Source organism: Epinephelus moara, chromosome 7 (genome assembly GCF_006386435.1).
Source record: "Epinephelus moara isolate mb chromosome 7, YSFRI_EMoa_1.0, whole genome shotgun sequence".
In the NCBI taxonomy this organism is placed as follows: domain Eukaryota; kingdom Metazoa; phylum Chordata; class Actinopteri; order Perciformes; family Serranidae; genus Epinephelus; species Epinephelus moara.
Window position 1 is genome coordinate 30,996,731 of NC_065512.1, and position 27,945 is coordinate 31,024,675.

The following is a 27,945-nucleotide window of genomic DNA, read 5'->3' on the forward strand; positions in this document are numbered from 1 at the left end:
CAGGGCAAGTATAATCCACATAGTTTGCAATGTCATATTAAAAGACAATAGACTACACTGATAACAAAGGTGTGAGAACAAAATATCTGAGAATATAAAAAGATGATGCAGAAAAGTTCAAAATTTAGACCATATATAGCATCTTCTTTTCCCAATGTGAGATGAATTTCTAAAAACATCACAAAAGCCATGACAAATATCTCATATTTCCAGATCAGTTTGGGGCCAACATCACAGGTGGAAATCAGTCAGTGGTGCTCTCCTCTAAAGACAGTGACACTGTAGGTCATTGGAAGTGTTTTACAGCGACTTCACAATTTCCACTCTCTGGCGTCCTCCAGCAAACACAGATTGGGGTTAGCAGCAGTGTTGCCCTGCTAGATTACAGAGCCACATGCAGCTGACTCTTTTTCTTATCCCACTAGCCTCTATGTATAGCCTGTGTAATGTTTATTCACACACACACACACACACACATATACTACATTGATATAGCACAGTAACTAAATATGGTTTACTTTCAAAAGTGCGTCATGAAACATTGATACAGGCAAACACTCTGACTTCTGTAAATGTAGACTTACTCAGCTGTGTGAAGTTGACAGAAAACATAGGACTCAGAAGAACAACCTGAAGAAAGAGCATATAAGGCTGACTGAAAAGCCTCAAGATGTCTCAGACTGACATGATTGTGATATACAATATCATTTGTGTTGGCATACAGCTCACATTTTATTGTATATGTCAGTAAATATGATGATCTGGCATCCCAAAAGAATGAACTGCCAATAATCACTTTTGATCAAGTGACTCCCTCTAGTGGTTTTATGTAAAACAGCCTCTCCAAATACTACCCTGGTGCACTTTGTTCACAATGGGAAATTCATTTACAGTATTCAAGTGTAGCTACCATATTCATGGAAGCTTCACACAAAGATCTTCTGTGCACTTTACCCAATCACTAATATGATGTAAACGTAAATCTGCACATTGTCAGCACCTTAAAAGAAGAGACAGAGAAATGTGAAATGCAGATATTGAAGAGTAAATGTATATTTGTGCATTTATTATTTTAGAAACAGCTGATCATCTGTACAACTTCCCTTTAACGCAATAGTGTGATATTTCCAGGAAAGCTTTCTAGCCAAGAGTTAGATGAGAACATCAGTACCACTCTCATGGCGAGAGTAGTTGACAAAAGACTAGGGGGGTAGCTTGAGTTTCTTCATGACTTTGTTGAAGCTGTGAGGGCTGGCAGGAGTCAGGCTTCCTGTGGTTTGCAGGCCAGAAGGTAAAAATATTTCACAGCCACCATCACCTCTGTCTCCGCAGAGGTGACCCCCATTACGGACATCAACCTGAGGAGACAGTGTGTCATCATTCTGTCAGCGGGTGTAGTATATTGTGACTGTTAGACACTGATAAATATGTCAGTTTTAAGGATCCATGAAACATCCATTAAAAATATGTACATTTTTTCATCAGACAACAATATCCTGAACACATTATTATCATGTTGTGACAGCACATAGCATGTTTGGCTTCAGAAAATAAATAAATATAAACACAAATCATCAAATCATAGGTCTGCACTGCCTATTAGCATTTTTACAGAGCTTTGTCAAGTTTGCGTGATATGCACGCATGTGTATACTGTGCTGTACGTATGCTACCATCATGCATTTACCTTTGCAAGATGTCCTGGGAGAGTGCGGCAGCTTTCTGCTGGTCTTCTCTCAGCAGAGCCTGATAGCTCGAGAAAGACTCCACCAACCCCATGTAGCTGGACAGAGGCATGGGCCTTTTCACCCACACACACTCATGCCTGTAATAGATATTAAAAACAGCACAGAAACAGAATGTATCTATGGCACATTTACGAACATGTCAGTCATATTACTGAATGATTTTTTATCTAGGCCAAACACGTAATTTGCTGAACCAAACAAAAAGATGCTCTCACCACTCCTTGTCAGGGTAAGGGATGGATTTATAGGCCTCCCGGTATAACTCAATTGAGCTGGCACCCAGGTGAGGACTGCGGTAAGGATGCAAGGCTGCATACAACTAATAAAAACGAAGAGACAGTCATGAGATTGTTCATCACTATGATAATGGTATGACATATAGCCTTATATGTTTTACTCACTGATGTGTTTGCTTCAGTAAAAAAGCACTTTAATAGGCCACCTATTGTACTACTACTTTAACTGTGTCTGATATTCATAATCCACTTTATTTTTATTTTCTTTGTATTTCTTTGTCATTTGTTGAAAAAAAAAATATATGCAACCTGCGTGCAACTGGGATAACTGTGCCACTCAACAAAGGTATTAATTTGCAAAAAAAGTCCAGTAGATGGTGCTGTAGTTCTTTTTTTCTTTTTTTTTAATTCCATGACCATGAAAATGTTCTGGCCATAATATCCACTAGAGTGTGATTTAAGGACACATCTGATGATGATGAGAGACAATACATGTCTTCTACATCAGCAGAACTGAAAACGATCTTCAGAATCATAAGGGGGAGGCAGGTGGTGATGCTGGTACTCTTGTACAGAAGTTTAGCAGAGGCAAAGGGAAGATACAGTAAATGTGTAAATATGCATTTGTCTCAGAAATGCTTGTCTGATGTTGAGGAGGGACTGTCAGCGATTCATTAGTTTCAAAAGAGTTAAGAAATGTTTTAATCTCTGTGTTTTAATTTTTTGTGAGAAGTTTACTGCCATTTTTCTCACTGTGAAAAAGATAACATTAAAGAGACAATTTGGATTTTGAAGTGGGGTTGTATGGGGTACTTAACCATAATTAGTGTATTACATACCATAGATGTCAGTCGGCATAACCGCAGTGCTGAAAAGCAAGCTGAAGTCCGACACGGAAGCTAAGCAATGTACAGGTGTGGACAGGGGTCAGCATAAAAAAAGTATTTTAGCCACCAAATAAAGTCCTACCTCAAAAAAACATGACTCCAGGTATATGCTGTATTGAGAGTATTTTCTTTGCTTTACCTTGCTGTAATACAGCCAGTTCCAATGGAGAAGCTGTTAAAGACTTCAGTTTCCCATTTATGCTCTTTTCAAATCCACCAGACTCCATTGACAAAAACAATCATTTTAGCTAGCTGTACACAGGAGCTGCCAGTCTACTGCTGCCTCAGACCTTTATTTTGTTTATGTTATTGTGTGACTTTGGTGGATATAAACTAGCCCTTTTAAATGCAAAGTCACACAATTACACAAACAAAATAAAGATTTCCAGCAGTGGTAGACCAGCAACCCCTCTGTTCAACAATGTTAAATCACTGTTTTTCTCAATTAAATCTGGTTTTGAAGAGAGCGATGTAATGGCTTAATTTTCCCATTTGAAATCACTGTCTGATATTAGGGTAAAGTAGTAAAAATAGTAAAATATAAACTGTTATTGATGCTTTTTTAGGTAGAACTAAAGTATGTTTTGTTGCTGACCCCTCCACCGCACTAGATTGCTTAGCTTTCATGTCAGATTCCAGCCTGCCTCTCCTTAAACTGGGGGCATACTGACTGACATCTACTGTATGTAATATACTGTCTATGAATAATTGACTCATAAAACCCCATTTCAAAATTTCTGAACTATCCCTTTAAGTACCCTTTTTTTTCTTTTTTTTAGTGTACCTAATTTTCTAAAAGAACGGAGCCATTGTTCATGTTATCAGTAACACCTGTGCTTTACTGCCAAACAGTCTTATAACAGTGCACATTTACAGTAACGTCTCTCAGGTGAATACTGTTGTGAGCACCTCTTTGCAGACTTGGTTGAGTGTATTGGAGCAGCAGTCAGGGTAGCTGAGCTCCATGTCAATTGTGTAGTTGAGCAGCGCTAAGCAGCCACGAGGCTTCAGGACTCTGTGGGCCTCCTTGAGAAAGCGTGGTCGGTCGAACCAGTGGAAGGCAGACATGGCTGTTATCAAGTCCACTGAGCCGTCGGCAATTGGCAGCTCCTCGGCCACACCCTGTCTAAAGATGGAACAGTAGCAAAAGCCAATTCAAACTTCTGACCACTGCCGACAGTATATAATATAAAGGAGTTTTTCAGGTACCAGCTCATGAATGATCTATTTTTCAAATTTGGTGTGTAAATTTCAGTGTTGTGTTTAGTGTACCAAAACATTGTTAGCTTACTAAGTCATTCTGTTGCTGTGAATAAAGACAGTGCCCAGACACAGTAACTAAACCTCTTTAGTTTTTCTGCCTTATCTTAACAAGCTTGTTCATGCTACCTTGCTAGCTGGCTAACCTGCTAGGCTGGTTTGTGATCTTGGATTATTAGCATCAAAGTGAAGAACAGGTTTAGTGAGTTTAGCCAACTCTGACATTGCTCATTAATCAAAGTTCATGACTCCACCTAGCTAATTAGGTAGCCATGTAGGAAGGATATGCTGCCTGGGTCCAGACCTTTGAATCCACCCACTCCACTTGACATGAAACGATGATTAATCAGTCAACACCATGGGCAGGACTGATGCCACTGTCAAGATGTTGTCGAGTGTTGTCAATCAGTGCACTGGCACCAATGAGGAGTAATAACAACAATGGTGAGCAAGATAAACAGATGCTGCTATCAAGCTGTTCTAAGCTAACACATGTTCTTTATATCCCTCAACATCAGAGTTTGATTTGCTTTGCTCTGATCCACTCCTAAAACCTCGGCAAAACAGATATGATGGCGTGACTACACATCAGTGGGTCTGCTCCATTTCAGTGCACCGGTGAACCACTTAACAATCTGTCAGCCAGCAGCAGCAACCACATAACTGCCAGCTGACAAAACAAACATCAGTGTCGGCCTACAGGGCAAAAGCAATGGTAGCTTTCCTTGTTGACAAATAATTTCCTGCATGAACAGAAATGCTCGTAATATGGTTTTATGTTAGCCTGAATGACATTCATCAGTTCTCTGTCTTATCAGTCTCCCTTGACATGTTTGTACGGGTCATGTGGTCCTGGTGACATATGTAAAGCCCCTTTTGCTGCTGAAATTTGGTAGTGGATCCGGCTTGCCTGTCGGCTACGATAACTCTTGTATGATGTGCAAGCTGCGCCCACTGATGTGGTAATGGTGAGGACCCACAGTGGACTTAAAATGATGTTAGATTCACATGGATATGTGGGTCTCTACTTATTGGTTAGGGATAATTTAATCGCCCTCCCCCACAGAAATCAGTAAGAGTGGAAGTGATGTCAGACTGAAGATGGAAACAGAGTGTAACAAGTTGACAATTCTGTCCGATATCAGCCAAAGGATATGCAGCCTTATTTAAAAAAGCAAATTAAAGGAGATGGTGTGATGTGCTTATTTATAGCAGCAGATAGTTTTAGAGTCAGATTTATCTTGATGTTGTTGCTCGAGCTAACTTGAGCTTGCTTAAGAGAGGCAGGAGGCATGTGATTGGATGAAAGGTGTGAAGGCACCTTACAAAAAATTTGCATTTGTAAATAAAATAAATTTTAAAAAAAACTTCTATAAAACTGGCATGGCTGACGCTTAAATTACAGCATCTATTCTATGTTCTACACAATTTCTAAATATAAATATTTATTTCATTCTTTCTGACTTAATATTGAAGAATTGAAGGTTTCATATACAGGAGCTGCATCTGACTGCAATTTTTCATTTAAAAAGATGTGCAAAGCAGTTGGGAGACATTTTCCTTGAGGGCTTTCTACCAGAAAGGGATACATATATATATATGATGTGTGTAAACTTATTTGATAGAATCCATCACTTTTAAAACTCAATTTAAAGGTTTTTGAATATGTTTTTATATACTGCAGACTACCTGTCACCAACCCTGTGTGACATGCCAAATATTCAATGAGGATTTCACAGTGCTGTGCTGACAGTACATTTCCTCCACTGTAGGCCTTCCTGCATGACCGACTTTCCCCAGACAAGGGCCACATTGTTCCTGCTTTGGCCAAGATTCATTAGAGTAGCTTCCCGGATTTTCAGAGCTGAACAAATGATGTGATGGCAACTGTAATGTTTTTATTTAACATCATTAACAGTATCAGGCTTGCTTGATCTCACACTGCAGGGAAACACAGTTATGGCACAAGAAAAATGATGTCTCAATTTTCAGAATGCATACATGTAATTCACTTTTCCTCTGTTAAATCTTAAATCTTAAAGACTCAGGTTGTAATAACAGTATTAATTGTGACTCTTGGTTGGCTCATGCTTACCTATATGTGATGTTTGGCTCTTTAGTGTGCTGCAAAGCCAACTCCACCTGGGCAGGACTAACATCTGTCCCAACCACAGAGGCAAAATGTTTGGCCAGCAGCACTGTGCCCTGTCCTGAACCGCAACCAACATCCACTGCCAGCTCAAAGGGGTGACCTTTCTGGCAAGATATTTAACACATTATATGACTTTGTTTAGTTTTGTTATTATTTATTGAGAATGATTATGAGTAGTTCATTGTGTCATTAATTACATGACCAAATACCACAATTTTTCCACTTGCACTTACTTGTTTTTCCAGGAAGTCAAGCACTTGTTGCAAAAGATGATCTGCTGGAGAGATCCTGTACTTCCAGTAGGAAGATGCATGCTCCTTGCCTTCATACAGACGGTAAGTCATAGCTAGTTGATCCCTCTGTCATCAGCCAGTCTAGCGTACCTTTAAAAAAACAGAGATTAATCTGTTTTATCTTGTGTTAAACTGAAACTAGTGTTCCTCTCTGCTAGCACTCAGATACACACATACACCCACACACACAAAAGAGGGAAACCATGGGGTGCCTGGAAACAGGGAGGTCCCAGTAATTCTACCAGTATGTGGAATGTTTGATAATGAAGGCTTTTAAAGGGACATCTCCAAAACTTTTGCAGCATTCTATTAACCTCAGAAGTCAGAGGACGGAGCTGGGAATGACATCGCATACAAGTTGATCACACAAGCTGTTTTAGTACTAGGAGAAAAACCAAGTTATTGTTAGCAATACCAGTTGATAACAACACTGTATTTTGTGTGTGCATGACTGCTTTAACGTGACACAAATAAGAGAGAATTGCTAATTAACAGTATGTTACTGCAGCTTTCACTACTGTCAGCCATACCGGATTTTGAGGTTGGGGTTGGTGATGCAATACACCATTTATCCACGATAATTGATGTTGAATGGAAATCAAGGTCAAGCCCAAAGTGAGTAAGGGTCATCTTTTGTGATGGTATGCATTTCTGTCAGAACCAATTGAAACCCCTGGAGATGATGAGGGTGAGGTACGAATGGTAGAAGTATTATTACAGCTAACATCCTGTGTGCAACGCTGCTCAGTCTGAATCTGTTGACTGATTTATTTTATTTCATAATCTCATGGTTTTCTTTAACCAAGGGCTGTTTGCTATTCATTACCAGTGTTGTAAAAATGTGACACACTGATGTAGTGTGGTCAGCAGCATTCAGTCCTTTTTTCTGGTGCAAAGGGCAGTAAATAAAGACAGTAAAGACATTTCAAGAATGGTTTTGTTGATCAACCATGTGAAAAGTAAGTCGCAATACAGCTGTGATACCAAATTATCATACTTCAAGGTTATAGTAGTTCATTTTCAAAATTTACATTAGTTTCAGTGAGACTCCAAAACTCATTTTGCTCAAAATCAACAAAGGTTTTAATCATAATAACTATTAATACACCACATATCAACATTTTTCCGGTTAGAAGTTAACTTAAAGCGAGACTATGTAGTTTTTGCTGAACAGCAGCAATAAGTGGCAGTTGCATTTTCCAATATTCCTTTGTGTCTTTAAAGACATCATCATTAGGCATACTGGTTGAAAGTGAGTGGAATGGGACAACAAATAGGAAACAATACAAATGTCTTCCAATGAAATACGCTGTCTTTGAGTCTATGTTTTACTTATGCGATTGAAATGTTTGCTAAAACATGGTAAAAACATATTAGAACAGTATTTAATTCATCAAAATTATACATTATTGTCACTTATATAGCAATGCCTAGTTAAACTTAGTTAATATTGGCTAGGATTAGCCATGAGCTACTGATCATACTACACCAAGTAAGGCAACAGCAGCAGAACCCTTGACTTCATTGGGTTGAACAAGGGATCATTTATTGCTTAATTATTCTTTTTAATTTGAAGGAGAAAGAATATGTTATCTTTTCTTTCAAACGTTTCAGTGTGTCACTTAAACTTTTGCATATCTCATCCCCTATGGTGTGAGGAAGTCACATTATCAACAAAGGGTTTGTGTACAAACTAAAATCGGTGGTATTTAAGTGCCGGTTACCCTTTTCAGGTCACTTGTTAATAATCAATCTATACTACTACACATTTTATGCTGATACATACACACACTAAACCAGTACTTATTGATATTGTTGATAATCAGTGCGAGTCCTGCTGTTTTACTCTAATACCACAATTTTTTCAACGCAATTTCAATGCGAAACTAATTGGAGCTGAATTTGCAGCATAAGACATTGATTTTCCAAGGAAAACTATTGCTATGTAAAACAGCAACTTGCACATCTTTTTGTTATTGAAAATATAACTGCTTTACATCTTCACAGTACATATTTCTTTTTCTTCAGTTTCTTTGTAAGAAGCCGTACCATGAACATTAGTTACTTTAGCTTCATTTACAGAGCACAAAGCAGGTACAAAACAAGCTGTCAGCAGCATCAAGCTGCCTTCTACCCACTGAGAAAAAGTAGAGATTAAAGAAAGGCACTGAAGCAGCTAGAACAAGTAAATCAGCCACCAATTACGCTAAAGTTTAAAGAGCTTGGCTAAAAAACTTGACTCTCATTTAAACCAAAGCGTCTCAGCACCCCTTTCATGAAACAACAGTGGTAGGTATATTATATTTCAGAAGCATTTCCAAGTTATGTAACCTCCCAGTTTGCTTCCATGGATCAGCTGTTCTATTGGGAAACATACTGAGAGGTAATTTGGCTGCAAAATGAAACTTTAAGAAAAGCAAAATACAGTAGAGGTAAGATATAAAGTCACTAGTAGATGCTCTTTTGACAGATATCTTAACATAGTAGATCATCTGCAAACTAGTCAGAACATTCTTCCCTATATAACAAAAATTAGTGTGTTAAGGATTATTGTAATCCTGGACAAAGGTATTTATTAGCTGACTTATCTACTTACATTACACAAGAGAGTCACTGGGAAAACAAGAGTTTTACTTAGAACAAAAGGGTTTATTTAGGAATGTTCACATTCAACAGGTCATTCCTTCATACACATTTGGAGTACACAAATTTTAGATTGCGATGTCTCTAAGACTCTCAAACTCTCTCAAAACACATCATTATCATTATTGTGGTTTTGACGCCAGGACACAGAAGTACTCCAGCTCCTGCTTCATTTCAGTGTCTGGAGAAGTGACTCCCATTTCATCCAGAAACCTGTGAGGCAGTGCATTGATTGATTATTCAGCTCAGTACTCAGTGGAGCGGTATAGAAAACAGTTAATATTCAAATGAGTGTGTGTGTGTGTGTGTGTGTGTGTGTGTGTGTGTGGTGTGGACAGATGACCTCTTCTGAGTATTAAGCAGCAGGTCTCCAGCAGCCTGGGAATCCTTCTTCTTGTAACCTTGGAACATAGACCAGGTTTCAATGAAACCCACCAGGCTCCTCACCGAGATCGACGTGTTCACCTGAAGACACTCAATCCTGTTGTATCAACATATTGATGTATTATTACAAAGCCTTTAGCATCAAGCAAGCGACAATAAAAGCATTTCTGTTTTAAGGAACAAGATTAAATGGGGATTTCAGCTCCTAATCAGTTGCAAGTCTTTGACAAACAAGGGATTCACAAAATAATACTGTAACTGTTTTTGTAGAGACAGCAGACAATCGTATTGCATTTAGCTATCACAAAGATGCGTTCAGGTTTGTGTGGTCATTACCTCTCTTTTTCAGGAAAAGGGATGGCTGAGTAGAGCTCCTCCAGCTTACCCTCAGATATAGCTACCTGACTGCTAGTGTATGGCAACAGCAACTGTCTCACCTGGAAGTGAATGTTTGTAAATTAAATATGTATTGCATGTATATTGATAACTAAGCATGCTGTAGCTGGGCAACCTGGCAACCTCACTATTTTGACAAGACTCTACACACAATACTGGGCCCAGCTGTTTATCAACAAGAAATCCATCCATCCATCCATTTTCTATGGGTCGCGGGGGGGCTGGAGCCTATCCCAGCTGACATTGGGCAAGAGGCAGGGTACACCCTGGACGGGTCGCCAGACTATTGCAGGGCTGACACATAGTGACAGACAACCATTCACACTCACATTCACACCTACGGACAATTTAGAGTCACCAATTAACCTGTACCCAACCTGCATGTCTTTGGACTGTGGGAGGAAGCCTTAGTACCAGGAGAAAACCCACGCTGACACGGGGAGAACATGCAAACACCCACACCCGGGATTGAACCAGGAACCCTCTTGCTGTGAGGTGACAGTGCTAACCATCACACCACCGTGCCGCCCTCAACAAGAAAGAATAACTTTAAAAAATCTGTAACTTGTAATTTTTTTCTTTCTGTTTCATTAAACAAGCAACATAAAAAGCACTACATAGGAAGAATTATAAGGTGTATATGAAGTTTTCCCACCCTTCTAGTCTTTATGTTAAGCTAAGTTGACCACCTCCTGACTGCTGTGTGTAAATTAAAACTTAAAGTGGCTGTTGCCTAACGTGAAGTATTAATAAGGTGTGAACTATGCATTGCTAAAACAAAAAAAAAGTGTTTGCACTGTGGAGATAGGTTACAATTTAACTGTAAATCATTAAATATCACAGAATTGTACTCACTGATGGTATGTGCTGCCACACAGCATAACTGTTTCATGGTTTACATGCCATTTTGGGGCATCGGTGGCTTAGTGGATAGAGCAGGCACCCCATGCACAAGGCTGTTGTCGCAGTGGCCCGGGTTCGACTCCAGCCTGTGGCCCTTTGCTGCATGTCACTCCCTCTCTCTCTCTCCCCCTTTCACACTTGTCTGTCCTATCAATTAAAGGCTAAAATGCTTAAGACTTAAAGACCAAACTAGGTTAAACCCCAAGTAGTCATTGTGCAACCACTTTTAGTAGTTGTTTAAGTTACAGACTGACTGGTAGTTACTAATCCTCTGATGTCAACTTTACATTCTAACCTAGAGGAGAACTTACACATAGCTGATGCAACTCACTGATGTACTTGACACACCCAAAGGAAGTGAAGACATTTTTTCCAAAATAATGAACTATTCCTTTAAATCTTGGGTAGGCAGTGTAATTTTGGCATCATTGGACATAAATCCTATAATAAGCTTTGAGCATACTGTAATTCAACTGAGAGAGCACTTGACTTCTGCACCTCCTCTTGGCTCTGTTTTCAGGATTTACAAAATCTAGCCCTTAGACTCACAAGTCAGTCTTTAGACGCTTTGCTTAACTAAAGACTGATGACTTTCTCCCTGATTTTGTGTTTAGATGGGCGGATACAATTTCAGAGTTTAAAAAAACTCCCTACGTTGCAGAACCAATAGTAAATCTGCAGGGCGGTCCTTTGGTGGCTCGCTAAACTCTTGTGCTTGTAAACATAGTCCCACTAGAAACACGTGTAGCGGTACAAAATGGCTCAGCCGTGCTCGCAGAAAACGCCGTCAAAGTTAGTGGATGTTTGTTGCATTTGCGGTGACACATTCACCGCAAACGCGACAAACATCCACTAACTTTGACGGCGTTTTCACCGAAAATGAGCTTCTCCTCCTTGAAAGACCAGCAGCCACCACTGCCTGACAGACACTGTAAAGATGAGCAACTGGGGAGACAAGGCATCACGTGCCCTCCTTGTCCTCACAAACAAAGAGGCCATTAACTGTCAGATGACGGGGACAATTTACGAGAGTATCGCCGCCTGATTATCGCCGCCTGACTAGCCACGGTTTCCCTCCCACGTCACTGTTTACGTCACACGCTGAGCTACATGTTTTGTTACTTGCTCATGCCCCCCATTGCCCTGAAAAAGGCGCATTCTGTATAAACAAAAGTAGGTAGGCAGCAATTTGCCGCACTCCCCGATTTTGTTTTTATACTGCCAACGCTAGGCTGACCAAACGTCCTCTTTTGCCCGGACATGTCCACTTTTCACGTCCCGTCCGGGCGTCCGGGGGGGGTTTATAAACTGATGGTAATGTCCGGTTTTCCGTGTGTTTGTGTGTGTGTGTGTGTGTGTGTGTGTGTGTGTGTTAGAGTGCGGCACGGGCAGCATATTTCTGTCCGACCCGAACCGAGCCCGACATTATTTAATGACCAAAGCACTGACTTTGTGTCACACAGTGGTTACGGTTACAGGCTATTTAACAGGCCGGGCGTGCGCCGTGGGTGCTCAGCATAGATGGAGACCTCCGTGTTTGAGACGGGAGCGGGAAGCGGGAGGTCCGACGCTTCTAGCGAGAGGAAAGGGAGAAATAAAACAAAATAAGATGAAATAGGAAAAACCTGTCTCCCTCTTTTATTTAATTTTCAGCGTTTAATCAAGGCGGAGGCGGGCGGCTGAAGGTCCGAGACTTCCAGAGAGGGGAGAGGTAGAAACAAACAGCCAATGTGTGTCTGTGTGTGTTATGTTCAGGTGTTGTCACGTAAATAACAGTGCCCAAGCAATAAACAGGACAGACAATAGGATTTTATTTATTTTTACACTACATTTTCACTGAAAGCTGACTGAATCCGACCTGAGCCCGAATACAATTTATAGCTACATTTCTGACCAAAACCGGCCCGACCCGTCGGTGTCCCCTATTGGGGCCTATCTGAATTTCTGTCTTTGAGAGATATTATTTTGTAATATAACTGAATTTTCTATCCATACATATAGATTTTAAATATATTAAAATTATAAGGCATCTTTGAGTAAACTGCGAGTACATGTAAGTAGGCTATGTCGTGGCCGGCCAAGTGTCCTCTTTTTGGAAATCAAAATATGGTCACCCTAGCCAACGCTGAAAAAAGACTGATTGGGCTTTCCTGCAAATTTGCACAATTCCTATCTAAAAAGGGCTGGAGACTACAGAACGTCATTACACTGACCATGGCTTTACAGCTTCGTTGTGGTGGTGACGCTGAAGTCATGTGACCGTCATGTAGTTTGTTTGGAACCTAACGTTAGCTTTTTACTTCTGGTGATTGCATTCAAGCTTCAAAAATTAGAAACGTGGTGTTCATTTGTGAAGATTATCTTGCTGAACTTAACTTTGAAGTGTCATAAACATTTGTTTGCCACAGATCTTACTTTCTGCAATAATCCAACTCAATGGAAAAATTGCAATGGCTTTTTGATGAGGGAACTTCGACGTCAGTCTACAAATAAACATTATCCCTGCGGCAAAGTTGCTATTCCAGCATTGGTAACAACTGTCAACACTGCAAAGAAACCCAAAAAAGGACTTAGAAAAAAAAAACAGAGTTTAAAAAAGAGCCTGACAATGAACAAAATAAAATATAGCTATAGTGTTTCAGAGATGGTGAGAAGCCTTCTGTGAACTGGAGCCAAAGGCCCACAACTGTGGCTTCAAGCCCATGTTTATGTAGCAAATTTATCTAACATAAGAGCCCCAGCATAAATCACAATCCATCTTCCGCCTCACTCCACCCCATTACAGACCACCTCACTGGGAAGAGAGCAGGCAGCAGCTCCAGAGACAGAACCCCAGTTGGTGGCTGAAGCAACCCGAATTCAGCCAGTACAAACCCCAGCCCTGTCTTGCTGCCAGATTAGCTAATTTTCTGCTGCTATGGTTACACAAGTTAGACCTGGAGCTGCCGCTGGTATACATACACTGCAAGTCAGCCACACAGCACCTGTCGTGGTGGCATGGCAGGCCGCTGGCAGGTTGAAACGCTGCTATAACAACAAAATACAGTATAAGAAGTTGCCCCCCACCTGCCTATAGGGCTGGGTTGGTGGATGGATCCAATAAACGCCAGACTTTTATTTGGGAGCCTGGTGTTTGCTTCCTGAGTGCTAAACCAAGATGTTTTTTCTAAACCTAACCACATGCTTTTTTATGAGGTCAGATCAGTCTCATAATAAATGAACTCACGCAGGGTTTTTCACGAATGCACATGCTCTGGTTCGCTGTTATATTTCGGACTCACTAATGCACACGATCTGTTTCGCAATGCACACACTCTGGTTCACAAATATAATGTTTATGCAAACTTGTACTATAAATTCGGAAATGCACACGATCTGTTTCGCAAATGCACACGGTCTGCTTCACAAATATTATTTTGAGGCACATTTGTAATATAAATTCACAGATCATGTGAATCGCTGAATGTGCATTTACAAACTGCTTCTCATTTGTGAACCTCTCTACATTTGTGAGAGAAATCTGTTTGGTTAATTTTGAGACTCCCCTGACGTTGCAGGTCAACGAACGTCACCACTGGCAGATAAATCTGTCAATCAAATTTATGATTCTGACTGACAGATTCATCAGTTAATCAGGTGTGGTCGCTTTCAGCCAATCGTATGGCTCCTTACATTTTCTCCACACTTTTAAATCAATCGCAGAGCTACTGAGCTACTGTTTGCAGTGTTCAAACGGTGGAAGAGACATGGATCAATCTCAACCTGTAAGTAACACATTTATCTTATTATCCCCTCGTTGTAAATCATGCAATGTTATTGAATAATAATGAGTTGAAGCGTTCTGCTTAGCCAAGTAACATGTTTGAATGAACATAAACTATGAATACACTCTATGTAAGGAGCCATACGATTGGCTGAAAGCGAACACATCTGATTAACTGATGAATCTGTCAATCAGAATCATAAATTTGATTGACAGATTTATCCCGCCAGTGGTGACGTTCGTTGACCTGCGACGTCAGGGGAGTCTCAAAATTCACCACACAGATTTCTCTCACAAATGTAGAGAGGTTCACAAATGAGAAGCAGTTTGTAAATACACATTCAGCGATTCGCATGATCTGTGAATTTATATTCCAAGTGTGCCTCAAAATAATATTTGTGAAGTAGAGCGTGTGCATTACCGAATTTATATTACAAGTTTGCACAAAATTTTTTATTTGTGAACCAGAGCGTGTGCATTTGCGAAACAGATTGTGTGCATTAGTGAGTCTGAAATACAACAGCGAACCAGAGCATGTGTATTCATGAGAAACCCTGCGTGAGTTCATTCATTATGAGACTGATCTGACCCCATACTTTTTTCACCTAATCCCAACCGTGTGCTTTTGTTGACATCCTGGCATTAGCAGTGTGTCCTGGAACATCAAGAGCAGACACAGAAGACTACCTAGTACATAATATGTAGATGTGAAAGGCCACTGACAAAGCGGCAATATGTGATGGGTTGGGATGAGAATGTGTTGCCCTAACCCAGCTTTAAGACCTGAAGAATATTTAGGTGGCACCTTTTCACTGTATTATCAGCTATAACTTAAGCTGTTGGTGATGCTGCCACTCACAAAGGTTTGCATTGCTGATCAGATTGAAACGAGAGTCTACACTCACCTCTTCACATATGTGATTGAGTCTTTCTCCACAGCTGTGGTAGCAAAGTCTGGTTTTAGTATCACTGAAGCCAAGCAGAGCCAAGCAACCCCGCGGTTTTAAAACCCGACTTGCCTCAGCCAGAAACCTCGACCAATCGAACCAGTGGGCTGCTGACGCTGCTGTCAACAAGTCCACAGAGCAGTCTGGAAAAGGGAGTTCCTCTGCCATCCCCTGCCTGCAGGTCCAACAGACAGGTTACACTGCTAATTTCTCTCAAAATTTTCGAGATACCTCTTGAAAATTAGCATTCCATCAGTAATTATGTCCACACATATAGGGCAACTCATACACTCCTACCTGTATGTGATGTTAGGGTACCCTGGCACAGCTCTGGCCTCCTCCAGTTGACACTCGCTGACGTCAATGCCCACCACTTGCTGGAAGTGTGGTGCCAGTAGCCGAGCATTCTGACCTGTCCCACACCCCAGATCCACTGCCAGCACATGTGGTTGTCCCTTCTGAGGATGTGAACAGATATGTAGGGACTGTTATCCATATGTTGCAGAAGTTTGTGTATCCAATAGGCAGAAATAATGCAATAAGACAACAGAATGCATAATACATATATGAATTATGCGTGTACTCATATAACAGTTTGTGTGATATCTCACGAATAAGCCGCCCACGAATGATGTTACGTTCTTAGTGTAAAGTTATGTAAACAACATTATAGAGCTTAGGTTTAGGCAATTTGAAGTTACTGGGGTTAGGGTTAGGAAAAGAAACATGGTGTGGACATACCTTAAAATCACTCATAGTTCACTCAAAGTTTGACGCATCCAAACATCCATCTCCTAGGGAAATTCCTGAGGGAAAGTCCTATGTTTTGTGACCCATCCACTGCCTCAACCTGCCTCTTGAGAGACCACTGAGGACGTGAATTTGTGTTTCCTAGGATAGTGAAGGAATGACCTGCCCTACTCTGCCTTATTCTGCCTCTGAGTGGCTTAACTTGACATTCTTACCCTAACCCTAACCTATCTCACTCCTCTTGCCTAACCCTAACCAACTCTAACCAACCCAACCAACGAAGGAAACTTGCACTTGCTAGTCAGAGGGAGATTAGGGTGAGTCATTCCTTCGCTATCATAGGAAAGACAAATTTGTGCTTGAGATTGCCTCTTTCTTTGGCGCATTGGTCATGTGATCGCAACCCTCTAAAATCTGTGGGTTGGTGGGTTGCTTTTCACAGGAAATTGTACGACTAGTGCATGAGAACAGCCTTCATAATTACAGCATATTTGGCCATTGCATACCTTTGTATCAAGATACTGAAGAATAATGTTCTTGAGCTCATCTGGAGGTGTAAAGCGATACTTTTGGTAGACAGAGGCATGATCCTTCCCCTCGAACAGTCGGTGCGTCATGTTGGTGTGTTTTAACTTGTTCTCTTTCTGCTCTGTTGCCAATTAATCCTTCTCCAACCTCTGTTCCAAAACAGTCTCCTTTGTTTGGCTTTATTCTTTTTCTATCTCCCGTCTTGTTTGCCTTTGTTGTGCTCCTTTGCCTTTAGCCTCTTTCGCCCTTTATATATTTGCTCTCTTATCTTGCACTTTCTTATCCTCCTCCTGCTGTTGACTCCCGCACACTCACACACTCTGCTCTGCTACCAGCATTTAACTCTTCACCCACTTCCTGAGGTGTAGACACAGAAGGAAATAGTGACTGAATTAAACAGTCAGTCACAGAGTAAATAAAAGCAGCCGTCTCAAACATGGGAATACAAATACATTTACAACTTTGAAGGAAGAGTTACACAGATCAAAGTAAAAACATTACATTGTCTTACTTGTTGAACGCTTCCCTTCATGCCACAAGTCTTTGTAATAACTCAGCTGCAAAGCAGTTAATAATTCCTGACAGAGGCAGGGCATATTGCTTAACTCTTTCATGGCCAGACATTTCCCTCAGATTGTGTATTTACAGCTGCTTATTGACATGATAATGAATTATGTTGTGAAATTACATGTAAAGTAGTAGAAAACATGTTGGATCTTAGTTACTACACTCCTGGTGGCAAATCAACATATCTGCACATGCTTACAAAGTTATTATGGTTTTGTGTTTTTCATTCGTCTTTATTTTTATTTTATTTTTTATTTTTATTTTCCAATTCGGTTTAGTTTCACTTAGTTTTGCTGTGTGTTTGCTTGTTTCAGTTTAGTTTTTATTTACTTAAAATGTGTAGTTTTCATTTAGCTGTTATTTTGGTGAGTTTAGTTTTATTTGTATCTATAATTATGGGGGTATTTGTCAGGGGCAAGAATTAAAGGAGCAGTGTGTTAGACTTAGGGAGAATTAGTGGCATCTAGTGGCGAGAATTATAGATTGCAACCAGCCGAAACTTCTCCTGGTTAAAATTCCTTTAGTGTTTTTTTTTTTTTTTTTGTAATATTTTAAAGTGTATTTTACCAGGAAGGCCCATTGAGATACACAGGAGAGACCTGGCAAAAGCAGTGGCCGCGAAAAATCACAACATATTAAAATACAACATTCATTCATTCATTCATCTTCTAACCGCTTCATCCTCTTGAGGGTCGCGGGGGGGCTGGAGCCTATCCCAGCTGACATCGGGCGAGAGGCAGGGTACACCCTGGACAGGTCGCCAGACTATCGCAGGGCTGACACATAGAGACAAACAACCATTCATGCTCACATTCACACCTACGGACAATTTAGAGTTATCAATTAACCTAGTCCCCAATCTGCATGTCTTTGGACTGTGGGAGGAAGCCGGAGTACCCGGAGAGAACCCACGCAGACACGGGGAGAACATGCAAACTCCGCACAGAAGGGCTCCCACACCCGGGATCGAACCGGCAACCCTCTTGCTGTGAGGCGACAGTGCTAACCACCACACCACCGTGCCGCCTACTAAAATACAACATGATATATTAAAAAATTCACAATAAAACAGAAGAAGAGCTATTTAACACATTGGTCCTTCAAGAATAAAAACCCCATGCCTCCACTACCATAGGCTTTATGATGCCCCACATTCATCAACGAAATGTAGAAATTCCAGTCTCAATAAACATTGTGCACTAACGCCTCTTCATGCTTTCTGTGTTGACAAATTTGACCAACTGACACTGAAAGCTTAAAACTAAAGACATTTCCTGAATATTTTTATTTTAGTTAGTTTTGTGAATACATCATATTGTTTGTAAAGTCTAGTCTAGGTTTTTTTTATTTAACTGAAATGTCTTTTCCCACCTAGTTTTAGATTTTAGTTTATTTAACTATACTCACCTTTGGTTTGGGAACATCACTAACAGTTTTGCAGTGTCAAATGCATGGCATTCCTGGAATTTAAGCTCATACTGAATGGAAAGATGTTTTAACAAATTGTTGGTGTTTCCACCCTTACTTGAATTTATCATTTTACAGACATTACAAGCAGCACTATCATCACCCTTCTTTGTGAAAGAAAGCCACGCTTTGGACCGTTTCTTCCTCTCTGACATGGCTCCTTCTTGTTGCAAGTTTTTAGCAGTGTAGACATGAGTTTGATGACATTGTTTTGCACATCTGTCAGAAAAACATGCCGGCATCGACAAAAGGGATTGATAAGCTCTGAGGCATACCCTTTCGGTGGATAGGACAATTTGGAACCGGTTCTCGACTGGAATCGGTTCTTGTTTCCTATCTCTAATATTTTTATTATTTAAATCTTTTTTTTTTTTTGTTTGTTTTCTTTTACATACATCATGGTCAAATGTAAACCTAAGCTGCTGTATATACTGAATATACTGCACATTGGCATATATACATGCATGCACTGTACATACACATTTGTACTACTGTGTTATTATTTACAATCTCCAGAAACAGTCTGACTTGTAGACATTGTATCTTGTTTTTTGTAGTGTTTATATATATTTATATATATAACTATCTTCTTTCACCTATTTGTAAGCACATAATAAATATTTGTTTACTTTTGTTCAGCTTTGTTTTCCTTGTTTTTAGCCACATTTCTGTTTCTGTGTATGTAGATAGAGAGCAACAAAAACAGAGTCAAATTCCTTGTATGTGTACAGCCAATAATATTGATTCTGACCTTGAATCTCTCATGTGCTCTCCTCAAGATACATCCTTAAAGGTGTGTAGAATTTAGTGGCATCTGCATTGAAGTTGGAGAACTGAAACCTCTCCCTTGTGCTAGGCATGTAGGAGAACTATGATGGCCAGAATCAGACATGGCCTTACCTAGAGCCAATATTTGATTTGTCCATTCTGGGCTTGTCAAGAATCAGTTCAGGAAGGACCCAAATGCAGAGCAGGAGGCAGGTGAAGGTTAAATGAGCTTTAATGCTGATAGAAAAAATACTCGAAACAGGCAGGCAACAAAACACAAAGTCCAAAAGAAAGGAGAACCAAAACCAAACTCAAACAAACCAGGGAAGCACAATAAACACAGGTAGGAATTGGAAAATGGGAATTGGCTAACAACAAGGGTGTGGTGGGGAAGACTAGGGTGGGGAAAACAAGACTAATACAGAACAGTTGTGAAGGGACTCTTGGAACAGGGAAGGACTCACAAGACTGGTGGAAGACAGATGTGACAGAAAATAAAACAGGAAACAGATTAAACATGAATGAATAACAAAACAAGGAAGAAGACAAACAAACAAACAAAAAAAACTATAACATAATATAAACAAAAACCCAGGATCATGACATGGCTGCCGTAGAACTATGGTGTCCTCCTCTTAAGACTCGCTCCGCATGTAGATATAAACAGCTCATTCTTAGGTAATGAAAATACAATGATTCTTATTTTCAGGTGACTGTAAACTCATGAAAACATAGTTGTGGATATTAGATACAGTTTTTGCCCATACTTGCCCCTAAATCCTACACACTGGACCTTTAATTATGTCTTTTATCTTAAGAATCATTTATGATGAGTCAGGGGTAGTAACGAAAACCATTTTAGCTCAAAGCTAGCTTTTCAGGTCTCTTCACTCTCTCCGTTCAGTCAGGACTGTTTTTAAGAAAGGTGATGACAGAGAATATTGTCAAGTTAATCTTTCACTTCCTACTTGTATATGGTGCAATGTTTGACTAGGTTTTAAATCTTTTTTTTAAAGATATTTTTAGGGCATTTTGCCTTTATTGGACAGGACAGGTAAGCGTGAAAGGGGGAGAGAGAGAGAGAGAGAGAGGGGGATGACATGCAGCAAAGGGCCACAGGCTGGATTCGAATCAGGGCCGCTGCGGCAACAGCCTTGTACATGGGGCGCCTGCTCTACCACTAAGCCACCGACGCCCCTGACTAGGTTTTAAATCTGGCATCTCATCACAATTGTATCAAGTCCAGTGACCAGCAGTGTCTCAAGAAATCACTTTTAGTGCAATGTACATTGAACAAAAGAGCCAAGTTTGTGATTACTTCTGTCATATCAGTCCCTACAAACATGTGTGAGGTCACAAGGTCAGTCATTTCTGTCTTTCCAAAACCACTGCCTAACCCTACTGATTTGTGCTTGTTAAAGCTTGTTTTTCATTCTCTTGACCATGTGCTAAAGTGAAAAACATCTTTGTTTTGGTTTGGTTGCCCAGGATGGCCCTCCAGGGTAGCAAAGCGTGTTTAATTGCTCTCGAGGGATAATGGAGATAATGGCCTGTTGACCATTTGCAACTTAGTTATTCTACCTTAATAACCTTTGAAAAGTATAGTGTGTGCCATCCCATGGGCTCTCATTAGTGCTGACATCATCAGACATTGCATCAGAGGCATTGAGTGAAACCCACATTTATCCCTTCTGATGTCTTTTCAAATTTTATTTCACTAAAACGTATCTCAGACCATTACACAGTGACACCATTCCCTAAGCTCTGTGTTTCAACACCTGGTGGCGATACACAAGGGAATTCAGGGCAGTGGTGGGCATTACCAAGGGCTGAGGGACTAATAAAAGTCATTACAGTAACCTTACATCACCCATGACCCTTTGAGTGTGTGTTTGACCACTTGTTTTGAAAAGTGTATCATGGTCTTGAAGATAAGCAAAAGATTACATCACATGTTTCATGATGGGTTGTTTTTCTTGTGATCCCTCTGAGTAACTCAGGTTGGTACACAGGGTTTTACAGGAGTCACTGTTGGATACCTGTATGAAGTTAAACCAGTGCCTTATTATAAGATTTATACATCTAAACAATTATTTGATGATCAATAATTTCTAGAGAATAATATTTCTTAATGCCTGTTAACCTGGTTGTATTATTACATGAACACCGCTATAGCTACAATACAAAAACACACCTTTATGGAGTTCAAAGTATCAACATAATCAATATAAAGTAACATAATGCTGAAACCTCAGAGCTGGTTTGCCAGATTAAGAAGTTTTATTAGCAGTTGTTTGTCAGTATTTTCAGTCCATAAGTATCAGAGATCATGTTAGGACCTGCTAGACATGTGCATTTGTTCCTTATTTATTTGCTTACTAAAGAATAATCTCTCTATACGTTTATTTTCCTTACTGTCAACAAATCCCATGAAAATGAATGAATTGATCCTGATAGCAAGTATTGTCTGTGTAACCAAGGTCTGATACAGAGTATTCCTCTCTTCCACAGAGCTCCACTACACATTTGGGTTTACGAGGTCTGTCCAGCAGCCTCCCCTGTCATCTGATCCAATTCACTGCTCCTGTCTTCACCGGAGTGTCCAAGAGACACCGCAGCAGGACTGCTGAAATGACTACAAAGTTGATCATCAATCTTTGGCCTAGGGTGCTCTGGCACCAGATACACTTATGAACCTCCTTGTGCATGGGCGTAGCGGACGTGGGGTACGTGTGGGACATGTCCCTGTGCCCTCTGTCCCCCGCACTTTTCACAGCTGTATGGTTACCACCGTTCAATTTGTTTTTAACATGTGGTAATGTGTTTTTCCGAGCCATCTTTATATGCACCATGAGTAGACAGCGCCAGGCGGCATACACATGCTGTCATGTTGTGATCAGAATCAATCAGACGAGACGTGTGCTACTGGGCAGTGCTGCTGTGTGTTAACTATGTTCAGCAAACCAGCCAGCAAGAAGCAAAAAACCTTGCACAGTTTCTTCCAAACAAACCGTGTAAGTTGAGTAATGCTGTTGCATGTACATAATATTTGCTAAATGATGACTAATTAATAGAGGCCAATATATCAAGTTAAGCTAGTTAACAAGAATGTTAGAATGTTATTGTTACCTATGTTAAATCGCTTGCTGGCTAGTTTCATGCTAGGAATAAACCCACTCCTCCTTAATTTCTGCGCATAACTTGTGCTCACTATTGCTTTGCACATATTTTTTTAATCTTTATTGCCACAATAGAAAGAGCAGGGTCAGGGAGGAGACAGTGGACCAGAGGCCAGAATCAGAATCATAAAAACATGGGACGTGATGTTAAGACTGTCCGTTGTGCCAATAGATGGTATGCACTCACATGATGTTTGTCTTGATGTTGAGAGTGGCATGGGAGGAGTCTCTCTGATATATATATATATATATATATATATATANGTTGTGCCAATAGATGGTATGCACTCACATGATGTTTGTCTTGATGTTGAGGGTGGCATGGGAGGAGTCTCTCTGATATATATATATATATATATATATATATATACATACATATAGGGAAGGATCTAAATTTTTGGACACATCGTCAGTAGTGTACACTTTGAATCAGGGGGTGTTTCGGCCTTTCAACACTAGTCACCCTCATCAAAGGTGGCCAGCTACAGGGTGATCAAGCCTGAGCTTATGTCCCATGCCCAATCATGAGATTTGCCTGGTTGTTTAAATAGCACATCCCAAGTGACTATGCCAGGGCAGGGGCGTCCTCTTCCCTGAGTCAAGCCTAGAGCTGTCCGCATACCTTGTTCACCCTCCTCCTGGAGGGTTCTGGCCTGGTTTCTCAAGTGGGTGCGGGGGGGTTAGTGAGCGGGTCATATTGGTGTTCTTTGAGCCCAGCAAGGGTGCTTCCGCTTGATCCATATCCACTGGCTGCTTCTTTCAGCTGCTTCAGAGACTGATCTAACTGTCTGCCGCAGAGCCTGTCCATGGATACCAAGGTCTTTCAGCAGCCTGATGGTGGAAGAAGCCACAAAACCTCTGCATCCCACTTCGACCGGATAGACCTTCGCATTCCATCCTCGTTGTGCGTCTGCTGCCAGTTCTGTGTAGCACAGTTTCTTGCGCTCATAGGCCTCTTCAGCTGAATTCTCCCACGGGACTGTGAGCTCTACGATGTAAACAGACTTCAGTGAAGGGGACCAGAGTACCAAGTCTGGTCTAACGGTGGTGGATGCAATCTCAGGTGGAAAGATTAGTTGCTGGCCAATATCCACTAGCATCTTCCAATCACAGGCCATGGCTAGATGTCTAGCTTCTGGTTTGGTAGGAGGATGGTTGGGCTTTTTCTGTCCCTTTCGGATGAATGTTGGTGCCATGATGGAGTTGGTTGCTCTCAGGGGCAAGGAGTTGATGGTATTCCTCTTGCTCTCAAGAGCTGCTGCCAGACTCTTGAGGACCTGGTTGTGCCTCCAGGTGTAGCGGCCTTATGTGAGGCTGGTCTTACAACAGGTCATGATATGTTTGAGAGTCACTGGAGTTGGGCTGAGGGCACAAGTGGGGTCCTCGCCATACCACAGGTGGAGGTTTTTTGGAGATGGGAGCACATCATAGGTAGCTCTGATGATGAAGCTGATGTTGCTTGCCTCCATTTCCCAAAGCTCCCTCCCGCTAGGTTTCTGTTCTCCAGGCCTCCCCACCTCATCCATTGTCCCTGCTTCACAAGAGAGGTGTCCCCATATCAGGTCAAGGTCCGAATACCCCGTTTCATCAAGGCCTTCTTGAAACGCTCTTAGTCTGGCCCCTCCCTTGGAACCACTTTGCCGTGGGAGACCCCATCAGGGGCTATCAGCCCTGGACAACACAGCTCCCAGGTTCACAGGGACACGCAAACCCCTCCACCACGTTAAGGTGGCGAAATATAAATTTAAATGTTAAATGTTTTATAACTATATAAATAACTATAACATTTAATAAAACCAAGATGTGATTTAAAGAACTAAGTGAACTAATTATTATTAAATTTAACAACTAAAAGCTGCCAGTAAGAAGCCGTTGGAATTGACATGTCAACTTTTGACATCATATTAGGATTTTAATGCTGCTGATGCTTAAGATCTAAGAATAATGCTTAATAGTTTAAATCCAAGATTTTCAGCTTTGAAGTTCCTTTTGCTGTCAATATGTGTTTTACCAAACTCAAAATTGTAGTTGAGGCTGTTGAAGAGACTTCATTCAAATCTTAACCTGCAGAGTTCAGTGGGGAAACAAGCTGTCGATATGTGATATCAACTTTGGCCTGATATTTTCATTAAACCGTTTTATGGAAATGTATATATGCTATGAGATTTTTTTTATCTTCCAAGCAATCTTTGCATTTTCAGTATTTGCCATTGTAAAGTAAATATCAAAATTGGGTCAATGTGTTTTGCACACAATGACATTTTCCATTCTAGATTCCCCATGGAGGGATGACTGTGATGATGATGATGATGTGTGGCAGGTTAAATAGGCTCTCAGCTCTTCCTGTGAAGCCACAGCAGGCACCTGCTGTGCCACAGACTACACGCAGAGAAGACTGGTGAAAACTATAACCGAGACTTGAGCTATTCTTATTTATGTACTGTTTTACTAATTGTTGATTATGAATACATGTTTATTACTAACTCATAATTATCTTGCATTATTTATCAGTCTTCTCTTGTTTGGTTCAGTGCTTTGCAGCTGCACTGTGACTGTCGACAGGATACAGCTGTAGAATTGTCTTTACCCATCAAACAATCTCTGCTTCTGTCTATGGGGTAAATGGAAAACAGTACTAACCCTCCTTATTTTAACCTCACCGTGTTTGTGAACATGGGCAACTACCGCTATCTTACGTTTGTCCTGTGTCTCTTGTTGTATGCTTCCATTATCTCAGCTAATCTTGTCGTAATAGTGGTGATATCACGAGAGAAAACTTTACATGAGCCCATGTATATTTTTATTATGTGCCTTTCTATTAACTCTCTGTATGGTTCTGCTGGCTTCTTCTTCAGATTTCTGGCAGACCTTCTGTCTGATACTCATTTGATCCCACGACCAGCTTGTTTAATTCAGATCTATGTCATTTACACCTATGCATCCTTTGAGCTCACTCTTTTAGGCATTACAGCCTACGATCGGTATGTTGCTGTCTGTCAGCCTTTACATTACCACAGCAAAATGACCTCTAAGATGGTCTCTAAGTTGGTTGCCTTTGCATGCATCTACCCACTCCTTTCTGTTGCAGTCTGTGTTTACATGGCCTCCAGACTTCCACTGTGTGGCAATAAGATACCTAAGGTATACTGTGCCAACTGGCCTGTTGTAAAATTGTCATGTGTCTCTACTGTCATTAACAACCTTGTTGGCATGATTGTGTCCGTAACCACAGTCTTTCTCCCCCTGGCTTTTGTTCTGTACACGTATGCACGAATTTTTCTCATTTGTAGGAAACGCTCCTCAGAGTTCAAGAGCAAAGTCATACAAAGCTGTCTGCCCCACATTATTACATTTGTCAATTATTCCATTACTGTGTTTTGTGATGTTGCTCTCAGCAGAATTAATCTTGAAGAGATTAATCCATTTCTAGCAGTAATTTTATCACTTGAGTTTGTTGTGATTCCTCCCATTGTGAATCCTCTTGTGTATGGCCTGAAGCTACCAGAAATTAGAAAATGTATTTCAAGTATGTTATCATGCTCAAAATTTGACAAACAAACTAAGTAAGAGTAGCCTGTGCTGTTTCTATTTGTCAGTGGTCTGACTTCTTTCATCATTACTTTAAAACTAGTTGCAACAATGATGTGTGTCATAGTCAAGAGGGTGAATACTGAATACAGTTACTTCATTTTAAAATGTAATTTAAAGTAGAGACTGTGGAGATTTATTTTGAATACAATATTAAAGTCTTTTTTCCATTGATCAATTTCAAAATGACATAATAAGTTCCATTGCACTCAGTGTTGTAATCAAATAAAACATTATAAAAAAAACTCCAAGGTGGTTAAATATTTTTGGGAAAAAGAGTTTGTGATGAAAAGTTATTGTTTGACCAAAAAGTCGCTGGGAAAAAATGGCATTGTGAACCTTGCATAATGGACCTTTTTAAATAAAAAGTGCTGTAATCACATAAAAATGACCGGAATTAAACCCAGTTATTGTGAAAAGAAACAGGATAAAAATATATTTTAAATAACAATGATCCTTATTGTTATTGGTTATATTACATATTATATCTGTATGTATTCATGTGATAATTTACTTCAAAAGCTATATAATTATATTTAAGATTGAACACTTTGGGTCTCTGTATTTTTCTCCCCTGCATGAGTAGACAGACACTTTGCATGCAGGTAATTTGAAGGTGTAGGGGAGCAAAGTGAGCAGTGTAAATGAAGCATAAATTACAGGGAAAACAATAGCATGTAAACCCAATTAAGATGTAATTCTGCTGTTTTTTTATTTGAATGTTTTGGACAGTCAGACAATTACAAGTTAACTGATTTTTCACCTGAAACCCGCCTGGATTGTATTAACACAGTTTTTAAGACTTATTTTTTAATTCAGATAGAACATAATAAATTTTGAACAGACATGCAAAGGTAATTTCAAAAACAATTAAATCACTGTTTGGCATAGTGGAGCCACTGAAAAAGGGCTTTCTCTGTGCAACAGAGAAGTAATTTACAATCAATCCATTCATCCATTTTCAACCGCTTATCTGAAGCAGGGTCACAGGGGTAGCAGGCTGAGCAAAGTATTCCAAACATCCCTCTCCTCAGCAACGCTTTCCAGCTCCTCAGCTGTGGGATCGAGGTGTTCCCAGGCCAGACAAAATATGCAATCCCTCCAGTGTGTTCTGGGTCTGCCCCAAAGCCTCCTACCACTTGGCACCCAGAAGGCATCCTAATCAGGTGCCCAAATCACCTCAACTGACCCCTTTCAACATGAAGGAACAGCGGCTCTACTCTGAGCTCCCTCCGGATGTGCGAGCTCCCTACCCTATCTCTAAGGCTGAGCCCAGCTAGCCTTTTGAGGAAGCTCATTTGGCTGCTTGTATCCGTGATCTCATTATTTCGGTCATTACCCAGAGCTCATGACCATAGGAGGGTTGGGACATAGATGGACCAGTAAATGGAAAGCTTTGACTCGCAGCTTGGCTCTCACTTCACCTTCCGGCACAGCGCCTGCATCACTGCAGATGCTGCACCAAACTGCCAATCCATCTCACGTT

At 40.6% G+C, this 27,945-nt stretch overlaps 2 protein-coding genes across 13 annotated transcripts; one reads left to right on the forward strand and one right to left on the reverse strand.

Moving 5' to 3' along the window:
- Positions 1-704: 704 nt before the first annotated feature.
- On the reverse strand, positions 705-19,801 carry LOC126393143 (putative methyltransferase DDB_G0268948). Of its 12 annotated transcripts, none has more exons than XM_050049036.1 (8): positions 19,676-19,791; positions 16,869-17,247; positions 6,517-6,666; positions 6,227-6,387; positions 3,781-3,997; positions 1,964-2,067; positions 1,688-1,825; positions 705-1,358 (listed from the first exon to the last, which is right to left on the reverse strand). In XM_050049036.1, the coding sequence occupies exons 3-8, from the start codon at positions 6,625-6,627 to the stop codon at positions 1,262-1,264; spliced, it is 828 nt and encodes a 275-aa protein (XP_049904993.1). In that variant the 5' UTR covers positions 6,628-6,666; positions 16,869-17,247; positions 19,676-19,791; the 3' UTR covers positions 705-1,261. The 12 variants fall into 12 exon arrangements, with proteins under 12 accessions (XP_049904993.1, XP_049904992.1, XP_049904994.1 ...); XM_050049035.1 differs by lacking the exon at positions 19,676-19,791 and adding an exon at positions 17,402-18,099; XM_050049037.1 differs by lacking the exon at positions 19,676-19,791 and adding an exon at positions 17,392-18,099.
- A 5,425-nt stretch (positions 19,802-25,226) lies between these two features.
- Positions 25,227-26,685, forward strand: LOC126393141 (olfactory receptor 6N1-like). Its single transcript, XM_050049031.1, has one exon. The coding sequence runs from the start codon at positions 25,494-25,496 to the stop codon at positions 26,436-26,438; it is 945 nt and encodes a 314-aa protein (XP_049904988.1). The 5' UTR covers positions 25,227-25,493; the 3' UTR covers positions 26,439-26,685.
- Positions 26,686-27,945: the final 1,260 nt, after the last annotated feature.

Excerpts from the sequence above, each read along its gene's own strand:
- LOC126393143 (XM_050049034.1), bottom strand. The coding sequence starts at position 6,627 with ATGACTTACCGTCTGTATGAAGGCAAGGAGCATGCATCTTCCTACTGG. Across the intron at positions 3,998-6,226 it reads GAGCCAAACATCACATATAG|ACAGGGTGTGGCCGAGGAGC; the intron begins GTAAGCATGAGC and ends TTCCATCTTTAG. Across the intron at positions 1,359-1,687 it reads TCCCAGGACATCTTGCAAAG|GTTGATGTCCGTAATGGGGG; the intron begins GTAAATGCATGA and ends CTGTCTCCTCAG.
- LOC126393141 (XM_050049031.1), top strand. The coding sequence starts at position 25,494 with ATGGAAAACAGTACTAACCCTCCTTATTTTAACCTCACCGTGTTTGTG.